Genomic DNA, 18163 nt, shown 5'->3' on the forward strand with positions numbered 1-18163 from the left:
GCTGGAATGCACTACTCGGCCATTAAGCCTCTCCAGGGAAGCGGCAACGTTAGCTGAGCATCCGGCAGTGGAGTGCAGCCAAGTGTCGAGGCAGGGACAGAGAGCGTCGAAAGTACGCGACCGTCAACCAGATTGAACAAGGATGTACCTTCCAGGTACCTGGCTCTCGGAGATGACGATGCTCCAAGTGAGCGTTGTAACCTGGTGGACGGAGTCGAGTCGTTGACATTGAGCGGCTGGAGCCCCATGCGGATGTGCGCCCAGGAAGGTCTCAGATCAAGCGGGATGCGCGATCGATTATGCGATTTGTCGGACCGATCTGCGCAACCAGTCCGCCCAGCGTTCTAGGCTAACTGGTCATCTTCCAAGAGTCCCAAGTAAATGTGGGATTCCGCAACAGTACAATGGCTGTCACTCCAATGACAGTTCGGCAGTTGAAGGTAGACTTTCGGTGACAAGAGCTTTCGAAACACCAGGTGCAGAAGTTCTCAAAGCTCTTGTGCGTGGCACTGGGATGACGCGGCGTCGATGTGGAAGACCCGGCACTGCCGAACGACGGCGCGGAAATAGAGTTCACGCCACGTTGGGACGCTACACACTCGCTAGCCCCGACGCGAAGTGACAATCTCTGCTGCTGCCGGTAGTTGAGGCTGGGCTGAACGATTGACCTAGGCGGTATAATCTGCCCGACTCTTTTGAAGTTGGGCAGAAGCAACGGACGTGCACGAAGATCCGGGTCAGGTCCATCGATCATGGTAAAGCTTGGAAACAGGTCTGCACCACCTCTTGCCACTGTACATGTATTCAGGCTATATTGAACGACTCAGCTCAAGACCGGTTAAATTCTCATACCTATTTCATGGACATTGCTGCAGCTGAATATCGCCTCTAGTGTGTTCTGCTCTACCCCTTTTTGTTGAACTGCTTGAGTTTCTCTTGCACGGCTTTCTTGACGTCGAATCCTTGCATCACACTGCCCCTTCTCTTACGTTGCTCTATTTCTGCTTTTACTTCTGCTACTATCTCGTCAATCTCTGCTTCAGGATCGTCTGCAATACCCAAGAGAGGCATCTTAGCATTGGTAACACTCTCTGCTGAGTTGGTTCTTGCCAGCCTTTCTCTTTGGATTTCTTCACGTGCTGCCTTCTCGATCGTAGGATCATCGTAGGTGTTGGCTGCGGCCGGTGGTGTTCGTGCTGACTGGCGCTGAACCAGTTGCTTCCGGAAGGGGAACGACCGCGAGAATAGCGCAAAGGATGCGGCGACGCCGACGAGGGCGTAGAAGTATACCCTTGCCCAGACCTTGATCGTGTCGGAGAAACCGAGCAAGATGAAGGGTGCGACAACGTACGCGAAGACAATCTGCGTGAGGAGAAAGGTAAACAGGTCGTAGTATTTCTTCGAGGGTAGTGGCGATTTCCCGTCGGGCGTCATGAACAGTGGGCGAATCAAACGGCGCCCATCTGGAATGTGTTAGCATGCGATGCATGGGGCATACGGTTGGCAGCTTACTCTTTGCAGCAGTCTGTACAAAGGCAGCTAGGACAAATGCAAGGTAGTAGCCAGGGTAAAAGCCGTGCCAAAAGGCACTGGTCACAAAGGTTGCTAGAGTAGCTCTGAAGCCAGGTTTCTTGCCTTTTGGCGTGACTCGAAGATACATGTAGTTCTTCAGCCAATTGTTAGTGTTGATGTTCCAAAAGCCAAGGTATGCGCGAGCATTCTGCGCACTCTCGATTTCGAGTGGCATGATGTTGGTGAGACGGTCCCACTTGGGCCGGCCAGTCTTGGGATCAAGGCCGTTGTAGCCGATTCCTGAGAGAATGCATGAGCCCTCGGACAGACTCCAAACTGCATAGTACTTCATGCGCGTAGTAAGGCCGAGCATGTAGAGCTGCCATACCCTACGGAAGAAGTTGTATCGCATGTATTCGGTCCCAAGGAAGAAAGCTGGATAGTACCAGCTTGAGAATTTGATGAATGCAATGAGCCAGAGGGTACCGTAGACACCTTTGATAAAGGCAGGCATGCCGCTGCGAGGAATCTTGCGCTTCTTGCGTGTTGGAGGCGCCTTGGATGGATCAGTGCCTGGGGGGAGGGTAAACATGGTCGTGGTGATGTACTGGCTGTAGTCGGCGTAGTCAAAAGCTGGGCCGGCCATGAGGGCAGGGAAGAAGAAGACGTAGCCAATGTAGTCGAGAACGCTGGGCATGGTCCGGATAGCGTGATCTCGCTGGACCTGGCTAAGCTCAGAGTCTGGAAGTCGGCCGTCTTGAACGTTCCAGCAGAAGGCGGTAAGCTTCATGACCAAAACCATTTGAGCGCCTGTGATGTCGAAGACAGACGGATCGTTGACAGCCTGTCGGTAAATGTGATTGACCGACATGTGGGCCATGAGGAAGACGAAGCCGATCCATGGCATGTACGGAGAGTGGATCCTGGAGGAAATGAGGTAGGCACCGCCGGCACTGATGAGCATGGTTCGCAGGCCGGACCAAAGGTCAAAGAGTCCCACCAGGTAGAACATAGACACGCTGAGATGGTTAACACTGGATGGTAACATGTCGCTGAGGAGGAGCCTCACCTTATCACAAAGACATTCTTCTTCCATGGATCCTTGTCCGATATTCTTTTCAGGACAGCAGCCAAGGGATAGGACAGGTAAAAAGAGAAGACGAGCTTCACTGGGCAGGGTCAGCAAAACAACAACCTCCATGGACATGTTGGAGATGCTCACGCTCATCGGCCGAGTTACCAAGTAGACCAGCCACATATTCAAAAGCTTCGCCAGAGTCAGTACATGTGGCAGTGGCCTGGTTGGCTGATACGTACGTGCGTTGATGTAGGGCAACATGATGCCAACTGTCAAGCTGGCGAAAAGCCAGGCCTAGGAATTAATGGCGTAGTGCAGGAGGGCACGGAGAGGGGAGGACAGGACAGGACAGGACAGCAACAGCGGTGTTATGTGCAGAGTATCAGCATCGTGTCGAGGGGTGAACGTGCAGATGACGGGTGCGGGTGCGGGTGTGGCTTCGCATACAGAGTGAAGAGGGAAAGCCAGGATGACGTCGTGGCACCATTGCTCGCGGCCCGTGCGGGAGTGGTCAGCTCTCACTGGCCAACATTTTTGAGACACGAGCTCCACGCGACTCTGCGCGCGCCATCGACGAGAGGGAATCACGGCGCATCTCGTCCAGCCAGTCCTGAGCACCCGTCGCCAAGATGAGCACGACGTACAACCTCGAGCCGAACCCGACGGCCAAGGTCGTCCTCCACACCACGGCGGGCGACCTCGAGATGGAGCTCTTCGCCAAGCAGACGCCCGTAACGTCGCGCAACTTCCTGCAGCTGTGTCTCGACGGCTACTACGACAACACCGTCTTCCACCGCCTCGTCAAGGGCTTCATCCTCCAGGGCGGCGACCCGACAGGCACGGGCCAGGGCGGCGAGAGCAGCTACGATGGCGAGCCCTTTGCGGACGAGTTCCACAGCCGGCTCAAGTACACGCGGCGGGGGCTGCTGGGCATGGCCAACACGGGCAACAGGGACGACAACGGCAGCCAGTTCTTCTTCACCCTGGCCGCGACGCCAGAGCTGCAGGACAAGAACACCATGTTTGGCCGCGTGGCCGGCGACACCATCTACAACCTGATGAACATGGCCGAGGCCGAGATACGCGACGGCACCGACGACCAGCCCATGTACCCCACCAAGATCACAGGCGCCGAGATCATCGTCAACCCCTTCGACGACATGGTCAAGAGGGTGCAGCCGGCTGCGCGCACAGAGCCCGAGACGAACAAGGCCAAGAAGCCCAAGAGGAAGGCCGGCAACAACGTCCTCAGCTTTGGCGACGATGCAGCCGAGGCCGACGCTGCGCCCATTGCGAAGAAGCCCAAGTTCAACACCAAGCTGGTCAGTGCAGGCGAGGACAAGCCCGTGTCCAAGCCACCAGACGACACGCGAGAGATACCCATACGCAAGCCCTCCCGAAAGTCTCCACCGGCGTCTCCCCCACCCAAGCCCGCTCCGACAAAGGCCGCACCCAAACCACCACCCAAGCCCAAAGCCCAGACGCCGCCGCGCGAGCGCTCGCCCGAATCCGAGAAACGATCGAAGCTAGACCGCGTGAACCAGCAGATTGCCGACCTCAAGGCGTCCATGAAGCGCAACACGTCAGCCCAAGACACAGGGCCGGTCAAGAAGAAGTCACTACTCGAGGCCATGGTACCAACGTCCACAACACGAGGACGCAAGCGAGGGGCTGGTGGCAACGCAAAGGACGAACAGTCTGCTCTGGACATCCTCTCCCGGTTCAAGTCGAAACTGGAATCAGCCGACTCCGCCTCAGTCCCCAAGGCCGCCACACCCACACTCCACGAGGACACAGCCAACGGCAACCCCAGCGGAGATGCGAACGAAGCCAACGAAGACGACGAGGCTGCCTGTGACTTGCATTTTATAGTAGGTTGTCAGTCCTGTAAAGCCTGGGACAAGCAGGATGAAGACGAGTCAGATGACGATGCAGGGTGGATGTCGCATTCGCTGAGTTTCGCAAAAGACAGATTAGGCAAAGATCTCGAGTGGAAGCGGAAGAACGAAGAGGAGCTGTTGGTCATTGATCCAAGAGAGGAAGCAAAACGACATAAAGCCGAAGGCAAAAAGGTCAGGAGGTAACGAGATAGTGGGAAAGCAATCACGGTCAAGTTCTAATGTAGTACCGGTGCCCTGGAGTTTGCGACGTTCATCGAACCGGACCTGTCATGGGCCTAGGAATGCTTGAAGATTCTGGACTTGAACACGGTCCCTCGGGCGCGTGAGAACGATGGCAGCAGCGAACCAATTTCTAGATTCATGGAGCCATCCCCAACCACCATCTCATTGTACGGACTAGGTGCTTTCGTGGGTCGCGCGTTCTATTTGTCGTCCTCCATACATGCATCTCATGTAACAGACCGCCCTGTGTGGACCATGCGCCGCTTGACAAGTTTCTCAGCCTTTACCGTATCTATCCAGTGGAAGGTACGTGGGCGGGGTGAAGGCAGAGAAAGGCACGGGACTGCGTTGTGGCCCGCCGTTTTTAGCCATCGCCTTCACTCTCCTCCTCGTTCATCTCGGACACTCCACCGTCATCAATTCTACTGAACGTTTGACTACCTCAACACGCTGGCAGCGGTATTTCACGACTTCGCGATCCCGCATAACAGCTCTGTCAGTTCCTTCAAAAAAAAGTGAGTTTTACGCTACACTGGGACTGTGCCAGTCAACAGGCGCGCGTTTCTTATAGCCGTCGCAATTGCTACTACAGCTCTTCCCCCAATTGCCCGAAACAACGTGGAGGTGCCTGGCCTTGTTGACAGCCTGCAGTACTATCGCCAAAATGCCCGTCAACTGGAACGATAAAGACGTGCTCGAGCGCCTCTTGATCGCGACTCTCGCCTCACTCGACAACAAGGTAGCTGAAACTATCCACCGCTGCTTTCCTGTTACAGTCACACTGACCTCGGCCTCGCGCAGATCAACATCCACGAAATTGCCCGTATCTATGGCGAAGACATGACCTATCACGCCCTCGAGAACCGGATGCGTAGATACAAGAAGGAGGCTATTGCACTCAAGGACGGAGCGGCAGGTTCTGAGGGCGCTGCGAAGAGCCCGTTGAAGACGCGTGTAAAGAAGAGCGACACTGGTCCTCCCAAGGGTGGTATGCGTTGCAAAGGCCCTCTATCACTGTTTCCCTCGTACTAATTCGGCATATAGCTGTCAAGACTGGACGAATTATTAAGAAGAAGGCGGCTAATGCCACGAAGATCAAGTCTGAGCCGCTCATCGAGGAAGAGCTGCTCGACGATATGGGTGAGCAGGCGGTTGGCGACGATGAAGCGCTCGGTGAAGTTGATGAGTTTGTTTGAGGCTGAACGGCACAAACGCCCAACGGCTTGGTGTATCGCAAGCCATGACCAATCCGCCCTTCGATGTCGACGCGGAAACCATTGAGTTCAAGGGCTCTAAAAAAAAATTGCTAAAGTTCATCGAGTACGAGTCACCACCGACAATGCATGGAATCTTTCTGACACCACAGCTTAAAATTGCTGTGTTGACAAGGAGAAGAACTTTAGGAAATTTGTGATGGATGCTCATGTCGCAACCGTGTCACTGAGCTACCAGTTAATATTTTACCTTCAGCCACTCCATATCACCCCAATAACTGATGCGAACACCATATGTGTCCAACACTAGCAGTTTTCTGCGGCAAACACACTCTAGTGTTTACAGTTTCGCCGTTCAAACATGGACAAAGGATCAACCAGGAAGCTGACATTAGCAACACAATTCTGCTGCGGTTTTGGGTATGCAGCACACATGTGCATTGGTATAGCCGGACAAATAAGCACTTACCGTCCCACTCGAGCACCCAATCCAGCAAGGCAAACGCTAGGGGATATATGCAGAAGACTGCACACGAGCTATACCTGTGTGTTTGTGCCAAGATTAGCCGAGAAAGCGTCCATGCTGGTTATGGACCGTTGTGTCGGACTAATAACCTCACATCGATGTTGCTCTTTGCCTGCATATTCGACATATTTGCAGATCATCCACTACCGGCTAGCCCAAGCATGAAGAGAAGACCTACTTGAGCTCGAACATCTCAGCCTGATGTTAATACATTCAGTCTCTCGCAAAACCTATCCATCATAGCTTCTCTTTGCTTCGTCGTCGCGGTTCTCGCTTCAGCAAGTGTGAACCAATTTGCCGCTACGTTAATCAACAACACAACTTATAAACATATTGTTGTAGGCTCTAGACCTAGCAGTAGACCGCTTGTTTCCAATCTTGCCAAGGCCGCCGTATTAGACAGCAAGTTCAGAGTAGGATAGACAAGGGGTTCGCGAGTTGTGATGCAAGCTCGTTTCCAAAAGTGCCTAGAGGCTTTTCAGTGCTGCCTACTATAGTTACCAGTAAGAAGGCTATCAATGATGTACTCGCTGACATGTAGAGTCCGTATAGCCTGTTGTCCAGAACGACACTAGGTTTAGCTAATTTATAGTAGATTGCACAGGGCACTCAAACAGTAAGTATAAAAATAAAGAATAAGGCCATTACGACCATACACAACTTGTATCTGTATGATATGTTTCACCTTAGCTTCTATCTATTGTGTTTCATCTTATCGTCTCTGCGAAATGTCTCTCTTCACCTCCACCAAACTACGCACTACAACCGTACCCACCCTCTGCCCAACTCAATCTCTTCAGGTTCCTCAACCTAAACAAACTCCACCCCATATCATACGATCATCCATCAGCCGAGTTACCCTCTTCTGTCGAAGGATTCCGTACGAATAGAAAAGGACCTTACAAGGTTAGCTCTCAAGAATGTTGGTATACCAAATGCCATGGTCAGCATTTGCTAACAAGTGTGCATCAAGAAGATGAACACTTTAAAGAAATAGCACACGCTCGCAGTATCTGCACCTACACGGCTTGTGAAAGAAGACAGGGGAAGGCGATACACCAACTTCTCTCTATTGCCGAGACAGAATCTTCCACTGTCTATTCCGCTGATTCGGCGTCAGGTCTTCTCGCGCCAGACCTCGGGTCCTGAATGAAGCGTCATTCTTCGCGTCCGGCGCACCCTTGCCAAAGTTTGAGAGATTGTCGGAGGTGCGATGCTAACACATCGCTCCTCCCCCCACACACCTGAACTTTGCGACTTCCACCACACAGATGCCATCTTCCTTCCCATATCGCCGCATATCACCTGCCTCGGGAAGCTCGCTTGCGGCCATGGCTACTTATAAGAAATCACCCTTCCGCCCGTCCCTCTCTCCCCACGTCCCTCCCCATTCTTCCAGCGCCGCAACTCTGACGGCGCAGCATTTCATAGCGAACAGTATCGGATTTCTCACGTCAGGAGCACCATTCTCATACGAAACCATGCGCTTGACGTCGCTTCTTGTCGTGTCACTCTCACCTGCCTCAATTTTCGCCAAATGCGTGCCGCGAGCCGACGACATCAAGACTGACGAGCAGTGCACTGCCAGCCTCTCATACACCGGTTTCGGCAGGGCAACCATTACGTTCATAGACCCAGGAACCAACGCGTCATTGGACTACGCCATTGTCACCAAGTACACCACTTATTACCCGGACATCCTCGCCAATGCTCTGGTGGCCAATGGCTACGACACTACCGTGCTCGAGAGTGATGGACTACGTGGCTGGACTAAATACAGATCCGTGTATAGAACACTGGGTATAGACTTCCACAACCACCGTGGCGATATCTACTGGAAACAGAGGGACGCGACATATGCACCATCGCTCACAAGCCGAGCACCCAGCGAGGACGCGTTCAGCGACATCACGAAAATCCTCATGCGCAACCCGCCCGCTGGGGACGTCTACATGCTCTGCACCATCATCCTTGCGTGGACAACCAGCCTACTGGGCTACATGCTCTTCATGGTGCTGCTCATGGCCTGCATTAAGAAGTGTGATCGGAACACGAACAAGTCAAAGGGCGATGAGGCTGATGAGGGTATCGAGCTCGACTCACTGGAAGTGTCTAATAGTCACAGCTTGCCGGACACTATCACTGCAACGACGCCCTTCGACGACGTCAAATACAACTACACCAGCCCTTCGCCTAGTCGCAGACTTACGACTGGCACGGTCCACTCCGATTTTCTTCCCACGTACTCTCGACAACAAAGTGAATATGGGGTAAAATTCGACAACATCCGGCTTGACTGATGCTTTCTGGCGATGTTGGGGCAGGTTGTTCGATGGCTGCATGCCGTTCCTCCGGTTCTTGGTCCACGTTTGCATAGTTTCGAAAGACGTGTTTGTTTTGTTACAATTGAGCATGTTGCGAGCTTGTGTTGTGGCCAGGCGTACATTCTCTGGCTTCGCGTCCTCTCTGTCTCCTGTCACTGTTCGTAGCTTGTCCTTAATATCCCTACATCGTCTTTCATAAGAGCAACTGTAATGTACACGTGTCAAGTAGTGACCGTGATGTGAACCGTCGGAAGTTCCGTACGGACAGCATTCGGGAATAGCATCGCCCTGCTGTCGTGTTTGTGGAGCATAGCCACTTTCAGTCTGCCCGTCAACGCCCAACCCAGACTTCGGGTGAGGCTTAGTGACACGGCGTCTGCCTGACACATCCTCAAACACGTCTGATGAGTTCATTTCGGACGTGATTCTCCACGCGCGCAGTCACTGCTACACGGAGAGACACCTTGGGTCGATGGCGGTGGCGATGCGCGGGTCCACGCGAATTTACGTGCTCGTGCCGACCTGCGAAAATGGCTTTGGCTAGTCCTGAGGGCTGAGGGGAGGTACCAACCGAAGGGGTACGTGCTGCTCGCGGGAGCGGCCAAGCAAAACATCTAGCATGTTGTCGTACAACATGGAGCGGAAGTAAGCAGGCTGTGAAGACGGCCGAATCGCCAACGTCCAGACAATGTCGACAAAACCGTCAAACCTTGACTGAATGAATGCAAGACGATTAACAAGAGATGTTTAATTTATAAATCGAATGAGATTACATGACAGGCTACAAAAGTCGGGCCCTGGCCACTAGATACAAGTAAAAGTCCACGGGCAGATAGGGCAACGATTCCTTTCCGTTTGCTCATCATGCTCCCACTCACTACATCTCGTACCTCGCTTGCGCTGCCCTGTCCTCCGGTGGGTTATGCGCATGAGCCCCAGCTGCGTGCTGCGGATCCAACTCTACCAAGCTCTCAGGTGGTGCCTCGTTCAGAGGGGGTGCGTAAGGACCATCTTTGTACTGCTCAGCGACTGGAGAACTGGGTGTTCTGGGTGGAGCGACCTCCTTCTTGTAGCGACGGAACAAGAGAAACCCAATGATCAACCCGAGCAGAAGTGCAACGGGTATTCCGATGCCAACGCCGATTTTTGCTGATTTGGGGAAGCTGCCCGTATGCGAGGCTGTGCTGGGCATGGGTACATGTGTTGATAGACTGGTTTGTGTCGCTGTTGGTAGAGTTGTTGGTGTCGAGCTCCCAGCGGCGAAGGAAAAGGATGTGGCGGAGGTCGTTGAGCTTGACAGGAGTGAAGAAGAAGCAAGCAACATTGATCCCGATGCCGCGTTGGCATTTTCCTCGAGGTAGAGATACTGACTGAAATCGACTGGTTCCAATTCACCCTCGATGTAGAGAGTCAGTTGGCATAGATTTGACAACGTTAGGTTAAAGTCAGTTGAGATGGACCGCCATTCTGCGGTAGACTTGTTCACGACACTCTCTGCTCAATACTATCAGTCAGCGTTACTCTAATAAATGCCAGGGATGATGGTTTCGTACGTGAGATGTACTGCTGGTCCCCGATGAGTACGCCAGTCGTCCGGTTTGCTTGCCATAGAAGAACAGATATGGCGATGCCGATCGGTGGAGCTGTGTAGTGGATGATGAGATCCTCACCTAGATAGTATACGCGTACATCGCTAAAGTCTAAACGGTTGTCAAGCTTTGACGGCGGAAAGATGAATCTTGTAATTTCTGAAGTCATGGACATGATTCCAATGGGGACAACTCAAGCTCTCTGCAAAGACAGTACCAAACAGGAAGAAGCAATGTTCAGAGAGGTGATTAGGCGGGGGGTTAGGGAGTGAGTCCGACCATAGGGCGTAAGCGAATGAAGGCAGGGTGAATTGAAAGGAGCAAGTGAGTGGGACTGGTGCAGGCGGCTTGTGCAAGCAAAACACTTCAAGGCGGTGCGTGGGGGCTGGAAGCACGTGTGCGCAAAACCATGCTTGAGGCTTCCGGGATGAGAATCACGACAGTGATGTGGATGCCATGAGGGAACAGAAGGTCGGCGGGCTGATGTTCGTCTCCTATACAACGACGGTTTCTCGTTGGATAAAAGGGTGGCAGGAGTGAGTATCGGTATGCGCACGGAACACATGTCGATGAGGATCAGGAGCGTCACATCACGCATGTGGCAGACGTTTGGGTGGGCAGGCCTCTGAAATTGCGTCTGACGATCTGGGGCTGGCAACAGGCGCAGGTACTGGTTGTCCACCGTGTCGGTGAAGGTCTTGTGCGACCTCTTCAGCCTAGTAGGCAGCTGATAGGGCTAAGTCAATATCTTGCTTCTCCGTGACGATAAACATCTTGCCGGACACGGCATGCCCAACGTCTCGAGGTATGACTTGTGCGGAACCCCGTGCGGGTGCCGGTGTATATATATTTACCGTGGGGCGTAAGGCTGCGCGATTCACAGCGTGTGGTTGTGGGCGTGTGTTGAGCAACAAGGGTTGCCCGGCTCGTTGAGGAATGCGACCCCTTTGTTTGCGCGCGTGGCTGCATATCCTGTACCACGTCGTCACACGGAGCCTTTTCGTTTGTGCCTTCCGCTTGCGTTACCCGCACCACTCACTTCCGAAAGTGGCAGGGGTCCTCCAAGAGGCATTCTAGGCCTGTGCCGGCTTCGAGACTGTATAGCTCAAGGCGACCGGCACTCGTTTGCCAACCTACGCCTCAGTATGTTAGCACAGCTGCATTTCAGATTTCTCAGCTATCACTCACTCTTCGCCTTGTGTGTCATCTTCCTCATCTACCAGCTCTGCACTCTCCGCTCCGTCCGAGAAAATGTTGCAGTGCACATCCACGGCGCCACGGCAACACCAAAATATGAAGGAATTCCAAAGATCATTTGGTACAAACTAGGCCCTCGTGGCCTCTCAGATGAAGCGCGGAACTGGGCCGATAGTTGCATCAAGCCCAATCCCGAATACAAAGCACGCTTCATGACCGATGAGAGCAGCGACGACTATGTCCGCAAGGCATTCGCGTCGCGGCCCGACATTGTCAATAACTTCCTTGCGCTCCCAGTTCCTATATGGAAGGCGGATATCCTGCGTTACCTGCTACTCTGGGACCAGGGTGGCATCTGGTTTGATCTCGATGTTTCTTGTGAGGGCCTACCCATCGACGATTGGATCCCAGCCGAGTACAAAGAAAACACGAGCCTTGTTGTGGGCTGGGAATTCGATCACGGGTGGCCGGGTAACTACCTGCACCAATTGGAAATATGGGCCATCATGGCAAAGCCGAGATCACCACATCTGATGCAGTGCATCAACGACATCCTGCAAGAGCTGGCTGATAAGACGGCTGAGCACGGTATAGCAGTCGAAAATACTACAATGGATATCATGGGAGACACAGTCGACTTTACCGGCCCAAGGCGTCTGACGAGTGCGGTGTACAAGAGTCTGGGGGGCGTGCTGAACCGCAATCTAGTGGGAAGTGACACGGAGGAGCTTCTGCAACCTAAGCTGGTCGGAGACGTCTTGTTCATGCCAGGTCGCTCTTTCGCGCCACTGACAAACACTTATAGCCCGGAAGAGGAAGCAATACTATCTCCACAGTTAGTAACCCACCACTACGCTGGAACGTGGAAGAACAGCCATGGTGGCGAGGATTGAACACACGCGGTCGTCCCAACGCATACATTGGGTTGCAGATTGGTAAGATGTTGGTGGAGTCATTTGCTAGATTTAGTCGAATTCTATTGTTGCGGACCATGTAGTACGGGTGGCTGGTTCATCTAGATCAACAAGCATAGTCACGAGTCGATGACGGCCCGGCTGTGTTGATGGCTGGGGTGAGCTCAGCGAGGAAGCACATTGACCCGGGAAGGATTCGAAATCGCAGGCAACCTAGCACAGGCTAGTGTGGGTACAGCTAGTTTCTTAACTCCGAATACAAGCGTTGCTATAAGCCCAATCTTCCCTTGCTCTGATCTCAAGGTCCACGGTCCTCGTCGTGAGGGCGGAATGGAGAGTCAGGATGCTGTATGGAGCAGACCATTTGGAAGACTGTAACGGTGGGCTTGACCAAGGCCCAAGGCTGTTGCTTAACCATTTCGATTGACACTTTTCAGTGTCTAGGACTCCTGATCACCGAATGGGTAGTTGAACTTGAGGAGAGCGTTCAACCCACCAACCCAATGATCCTCGGCCATATCTTCCTTGCCGCTCGTACCACGTACAATGCTGGGTACGCCACCTTCCCAGCCTCGAGCGTCTCGCTTGACTACCTCTCCCCCTATTCGGACTTCCATACCCGTGCCCAGTTTCTCGGTGATTGTGTTTCCGTCGATGCTGACCTCGACTTCGCGACCGCGGTTCTTCTTGCCTAAGCGCAGTGAAATTGGCGTCTCAGCCGGCAGGACGAGTGGTCTAAAGGAAAGCGATCGGGGGCAGATGGGCGTAAGGCATATCGATGGCACGAGAGGGTGCACGATGCTCCCGCCAGAAGAGAGCGAATATGCCGTCGATCCGGTTGGCGAGCTGATGATCATACCGTCAGCGACGGCCTCGGTGAGGAAGCGGTTGTTGATGTAGACGTCGATGATCTTCAGATGCGGGCTGGAGCCGCGGTGGAGGGTAACCTCGTTCAGCGCGTACGTGTCGCCCTGGCCGTCGATGCCGCCTATCCTCTTTCCGTCGGGCCCGAAGACGCCGACCTTTAGTCTGTTGCGCAGCAAGATGCGCGCTGTTCTGTTGCTGCCCATGGCCTTGCCCCGTATGTCGGCATAGCTCAGTGGCTTGTCCAAGGGGTCGTCTGGCGACGTCGGGGGTGTGGGAGCACTCGATCCCAGCGAATCCGACAGGGTAGCGTACGTGTCCGGCGCACCGCTCATGTACACGTCTCGAAATGCTCTCTTGTATTCCCTGAACTTGAACTCGCCCAAGAAGCCGAGGGTGCCCATGGCGAAGCTCAGGACCGGAGGCACACTGTCCGCATGGCTGAAGAGGCTGCTCGCCCTCAGCAGCGTCCCGTCGCCTCCCAGCGTGCAGACCAAGTCGGTCTTGTCGGAAAGATGGTGCGGTGCGCCCTGGCCCTGTGTGTATGTGTACACGGGAAACGAGAGCTGCTCGTGCAGCTCTTGGGCCGTCTCGGGATCGAAGATGACGTTGATGGACGGGTAGGTGGAGCGTATATGCGAAGTGAACTCAATCACCGACTCGGTGATGTTTGGCGTGCGCTTCTTCTTGGTGACGAGGATGTTGCGCGGCGGTGCGGGCCACTGCAGGCTCAGCAGCGTGTTGGAAGACTGTATGTACGACGGCTTGGTGCGCGAGGGGAGCTCGGAAACGTGCCTGATGTCCAGACGACGCGAAGTCGAAGAAAGACATCGTGCCTGCGGCGGCGGCCAGGCGGGGAGGCGCCATGGCAAGATGCGACGCGGTACAAACATGTTTGGGGGGAGCAGTGGGGGGGCTAGGGCCAAAATTCTCGGCGATGCTGTGTGCAAAGCTCGGAGGGGTGAGGAAACGCCATGTGAGCGAAGAATGACGGGCTGAAGCGTGGCAAGACGCGACGAGACGAGACGAGACGAGACAAGACGACAGCCTCGATGCAGCGCGTGCCAACCGGCCTGGGAGTGAATGCTCACGGGCGGAGACAATGTCCACTGTCACATGCTGATGGGCAAGGACTCGGAGAGGGTGCAGATTGCGAGTGAACGCGTCCGGATGTGACTAGCGCCCGCACAGGCAGCGCGAGCTATCCCTGTCTGGGGTGGGGTAAAGTCTCGCGGCTGTCATCATGCTTGCTTGGAGGAGGGAACGCTGCGGGTCGGCAGCAGCAGGCAAAAGACACGATGCTCACAGAGAGGCGGCGGCCTGACTCCCTGCTCGCAAACTTGACGCCGCTCTTCTTCTTCTTCTTCTTCTTCTTCTCCCGGGCGTGGCCAGCGTAAGACACCCAATGCAGGCCACACCACGCGCTGTTGCAGTCCCTACCCATCCCTCCATCCACTCCCCGCCGCATCCGACCACGCCGGCCCAGGCACAGGTGCACGCGCACTCGTCGTGCCTTATCTGTCATATTCCCTAGTGAACCGCCTGCAACCCGTTCCTGCGCATGTCCACTCCTCTGGAGCACCATGTCAACCAAAAGCATCCGGCAGCGCCAGCCGCCCGCATCAGTCCCCGTCATCGAGAGGCTCAAGGCGCAACGGACCAAGACTCCCTCGCACCCAACACGCCCCGACCCCACGCAGCATCCAGCCGGACAGGTCAAGCATGGCGTCTTCGCACAAGCTATGCGCATGTGTCTCTTCGCAGCGTACTTCAACGGCAGCATCATGGCGTTAGTATGGCCCGCAGCTAATGCCTCCGTAGGGTACTAACGCCCGGTCTCAGCATCGCCGTTACACAATACATTGGCCTCCCGCTGTATTTCTACAGCAAAGACCTCTTCTACGCCTGGATGGCCATGACAAAGCAGCACTTTAGCATCGTCGTCACCACCATGACGTACTGGTGGGCACCCGTCACAATGCGCGTCAGTGGAGACGAGAGCGTGCGAGGACAAATGCGGAAGAACAAGGACGGACTCATGGAGTGCGACTTTCCAGAGAGATTGGTGCTGATTTCGAACCACCAGGTACGCTCGCCCAGCCGACCGCTAGCGCAGCACCAAGAGCTGACATGTACTAGATCTACACCGATTGGGTCTACCTCTGGTGGATGGGATACAGCGCTTCCATGCATGGCCACCTCTATATCATCCTGAAGGAGTCGCTCAAATACATACCCGTTCTTGGCTGGGGCATGATGCTCTACGGCTTCATCTTCCTATCCCGCAAATGGTCCACGGACAAGGAACGCTTCCAGCATAGACTGAGGAAGCTGAGCACAAGTCACAACGGCCCACTATCCGGCTCCAAGGGCCTCGATCCAATGTGGCTGCTCATCTTCCCCGAAGGCACAAACCTCAGCAAAAACGGTCGCGTTTCGAGCAAGAAGTGGGCGGACAAGAACCAGATTGAGGATCTGAGACATGCGCTACTGCCGCGAAGCACAGGCTTGTCTTTTTGCTTGCAGGAACTGCAAGGTTCTGTCGACTACCTGTACGATTGTACCATGGCGTACGAAGGTGTCCCGTAAGTTCCATTTACCTAGCCAAACAAGAAAAGAAAAGAAAAAAGACCTTGATTGCTGACCCCAGACAGCGTTGGTCAGTATGGCCAAGACCTCTTTACCCTTTACAGTACCTACTTCCAAGGCCGGCCACCAAAGTCCGTAAACATGTACTGGCGTCGCTTCGCCATCGCTGATATACCTCTTCACGACGAAAAAATCTTCAGCGACTGGCTCCTTGCCCGGTGGCGCGAGAAGGACGATCTCCTTCAATACTTTGTCGAGAACCAGCGATTTCCAGCAGACCAAGGCGAAACACCCAGCGTGAATGGCGGGCCCCCACTGAAAGGCGCTGGCTGGATCGAGACCGATGTCCGGCCAAAGCTTTGGTACGAGTGGCTGCAAATCTTCGTCCCGACGGCTGCATTGGCGCTTATCGTCGATGTCTTCGTGAAGATTACGAATATTATAATGAAGGTAGCGAGGGTGAAGTCATGAAACCAATGACTATTGTGGAGAGTCATGGAGTCATTGACTTGTGGAGAGTCATGAAACCAATGACTATTGTGGAGAGTCATGGAGTCATTGACTTGTGGAGAGTCATGTTTTGCTGCATCGCAGGTTCTGGCGCGTGGGCTTTTGTGTTGTATAGATCGGCTTGATACCCTATATTCATATCTTCCCTCTTCCCTTGTAGTCGAACCTCAAACAAGAGTGTATCGTGTAGTGCCCACGTAGTCCTTCTGGGGCCCTTTGACATCATAGCGTACCTCCCACCAAACGTCCCGTCCAGCCCCTGTAACAAGGCCCTCGCCAAACTTCCAACTCGCCGTATACAGGTCCTTGGCGCAGAGATGTGTTTCCTTGTTCTTCGCCTTCATTCCACTCCCGTCAGTCTCAACATCACCCATCTCTACAAACAACCCACCGATTCCTTCCCCACTCTTCCCAACGCCATCTTCAATTTCCGCTCGCGGCATCTTTTCGTCGTTGAAGAAGCGGACTGCAATATACTCCTCCCCACTCTCATCATCTCCAGCTTTGAGTTGATAAACATATTTCCTCCGCGCTGTGAATTTCAGCCCTGTTTCGGTAACGAACTCGCCTTCCTCGGCGTAAAGAAGCGTTGGTGGGAAATCATCTGGTAGGTTGCAGGGCGTGAATGTCGCCGTTCCTGTCACGGTGCCGGAAGGATGTGTGGGTAACGAGGAGCACAGCGTGCGCTGGAAATCCCATGATGTGCTCGACGACTTGCGTAGATATTCGAATATCTTCTTGGCTATTGAAGGGGAATTCTGTTGTGGCTTATCGTTTCTGAATGCCTGTCCTCTATGCACCTCTTCTACCTCTTGTGGCACCTGCCTCGTTTCTCTGATGGGTATCGATACAGTAAAGCTGCCATTACCTGTGCTGTCATTCTTCATGTGCAGGAAAGCCTTTGGATCCTGGCTCTCGAGTAAAACGGCGTTGACACTTTGGAGTGTAGTGCGACTTGGGTTCAGCGCTGGATTGCTTGTCGTTATCCAGCTCAACTTTTGCTTGATAAAGGCTTTTCCAATATCCTTTGCTTCTCTTGGCCTGCTTGTATCTACCTCTCCTTCTTCATTCGTGTAAAGACACAAGACTGCTAGGGCTGCCCCAACAGAAAGATCTGTGCCTGTTGGACAGCAAACAAGAATGTTGCCGATTGTTGGTGTTGCAAAGGTTGAGAAGAATGGTAGAAGCTGGGTCAGCTGGGTGCGCAGTTCGCGCGATCCTAGTTTGCCTGCTTGACATTTGAGGTGTAGGTAGTGCTGGACTCCAGCTTCTTTGAGCCTCGACGTCGCGAATGGCTCTGGTGTGCAGCTTACCACCACTTCGAAGCCCGCAATGTTCATCTGGTCACTGGCCGAGACGTGTAGTTTCGACGTGGGCTTGATCAAACTTGCGACTGCACTGTTACCTCCGTCTTCATCAAGTAATCTTGCAATCAGGGCTGGCGCATCCTCTTCGTTCATATTCATTAAAGTGTTTTTGTGCTTCCAGAAGAGTGTCGGAGTCAGGCCATGCGACCACGCTTCGTGGTCGTCAGCAGCACCCTGGATGTACCCGCTCTCTGATGCCTCAGCGCCACGCACGCGCCGTGAGGCTGTACAGAGCACGATGGGATGAAAATCCGGAAACGAAGGGGTCGAGTCCGGAAGAGACGATTGTTGTGTCACCCAAATCGGCCTCAGGGGTTTCTGTAGTTTACTGCGAAGTTGCGAAATGTTAGGTTTGC

General features: G+C 53.9%; 7 protein-coding genes across 7 annotated transcripts; 4 read left to right on the top strand and 3 right to left on the bottom strand.

Annotated features, from left to right (window-relative positions):
* Nucleotides 1-903: 903 nt before the first annotated feature.
* Nucleotides 904-2851, bottom strand: ACET3X_008506 (uncharacterized protein; the record flags this gene model as incomplete). Its single annotated transcript, XM_069454687.1, has 5 exons — nucleotides 904-1463; nucleotides 1513-2531; nucleotides 2582-2681; nucleotides 2735-2779; nucleotides 2830-2851. The coding sequence occupies 5 exons, from the start codon at nucleotides 2849-2851 to the stop codon at nucleotides 904-906; spliced, it is 1746 nt and encodes a 581-aa protein (XP_069304108.1).
* Nucleotides 2852-3219: 368 nt separating this feature from the next.
* Nucleotides 3220-5909, top strand: ACET3X_008507 (uncharacterized protein; the record flags this gene model as incomplete). Its single annotated transcript, XM_069454688.1, has 5 exons — nucleotides 3220-4670; nucleotides 5214-5228; nucleotides 5365-5452; nucleotides 5515-5701; nucleotides 5758-5909. 5 exons carry the CDS (start codon nucleotides 3220-3222, stop codon nucleotides 5907-5909), a joined length of 1893 nt encoding a protein of 630 aa, XP_069304109.1.
* A 2025-nt stretch (nucleotides 5910-7934) lies between these two features.
* On the top strand, nucleotides 7935-8753 carry ACET3X_008508 (uncharacterized protein; the record flags this gene model as incomplete). Its single annotated transcript, XM_069454689.1, has 1 exon — nucleotides 7935-8753. One exon carries the CDS (start codon nucleotides 7935-7937, stop codon nucleotides 8751-8753), a length of 819 nt encoding a protein of 272 aa, XP_069304110.1.
* Nucleotides 8754-9654: 901 nt separating this feature from the next.
* ACET3X_008509 (uncharacterized protein) lies at nucleotides 9655-10541 on the bottom strand (the record flags this gene model as incomplete). Its single annotated transcript, XM_069454690.1, has 2 exons — nucleotides 9655-10271; nucleotides 10331-10541. 2 exons carry the CDS (start codon nucleotides 10539-10541, stop codon nucleotides 9655-9657), a joined length of 828 nt encoding a protein of 275 aa, XP_069304111.1.
* Nucleotides 10542-11511: 970 nt separating this feature from the next.
* ACET3X_008510 (uncharacterized protein) lies at nucleotides 11512-12456 on the top strand (the record flags this gene model as incomplete). The annotated part of the gene is made up of 1 exon (XM_069454691.1): nucleotides 11512-12456. One exon carries the CDS (start codon nucleotides 11512-11514, stop codon nucleotides 12454-12456), a length of 945 nt encoding a protein of 314 aa, XP_069304112.1.
* Nucleotides 12457-12917: 461 nt separating this feature from the next.
* On the bottom strand, nucleotides 12918-14234 carry ACET3X_008511 (uncharacterized protein; the record flags this gene model as incomplete). The annotated part of the gene is made up of 1 exon (XM_069454692.1): nucleotides 12918-14234. One exon carries the CDS (start codon nucleotides 14232-14234, stop codon nucleotides 12918-12920), a length of 1317 nt encoding a protein of 438 aa, XP_069304113.1.
* A 690-nt stretch (nucleotides 14235-14924) lies between these two features.
* ACET3X_008512 (uncharacterized protein) lies at nucleotides 14925-16401 on the top strand (the record flags this gene model as incomplete). The annotated part of the gene is made up of 4 exons (XM_069454693.1): nucleotides 14925-15130; nucleotides 15184-15427; nucleotides 15481-15926; nucleotides 15996-16401. The coding sequence occupies 4 exons, from the start codon at nucleotides 14925-14927 to the stop codon at nucleotides 16399-16401; spliced, it is 1302 nt and encodes a 433-aa protein (XP_069304114.1).
* Nucleotides 16402-18163: the final 1762 nt, after the last annotated feature.

The sequence above is a fragment of the Alternaria dauci genome, chromosome 8 (genome assembly GCF_042100115.1).
Source record: "Alternaria dauci strain A2016 chromosome 8, whole genome shotgun sequence".
Classification (NCBI taxonomy): Eukaryota; Fungi; Ascomycota; class Dothideomycetes; order Pleosporales; family Pleosporaceae; genus Alternaria; species Alternaria dauci.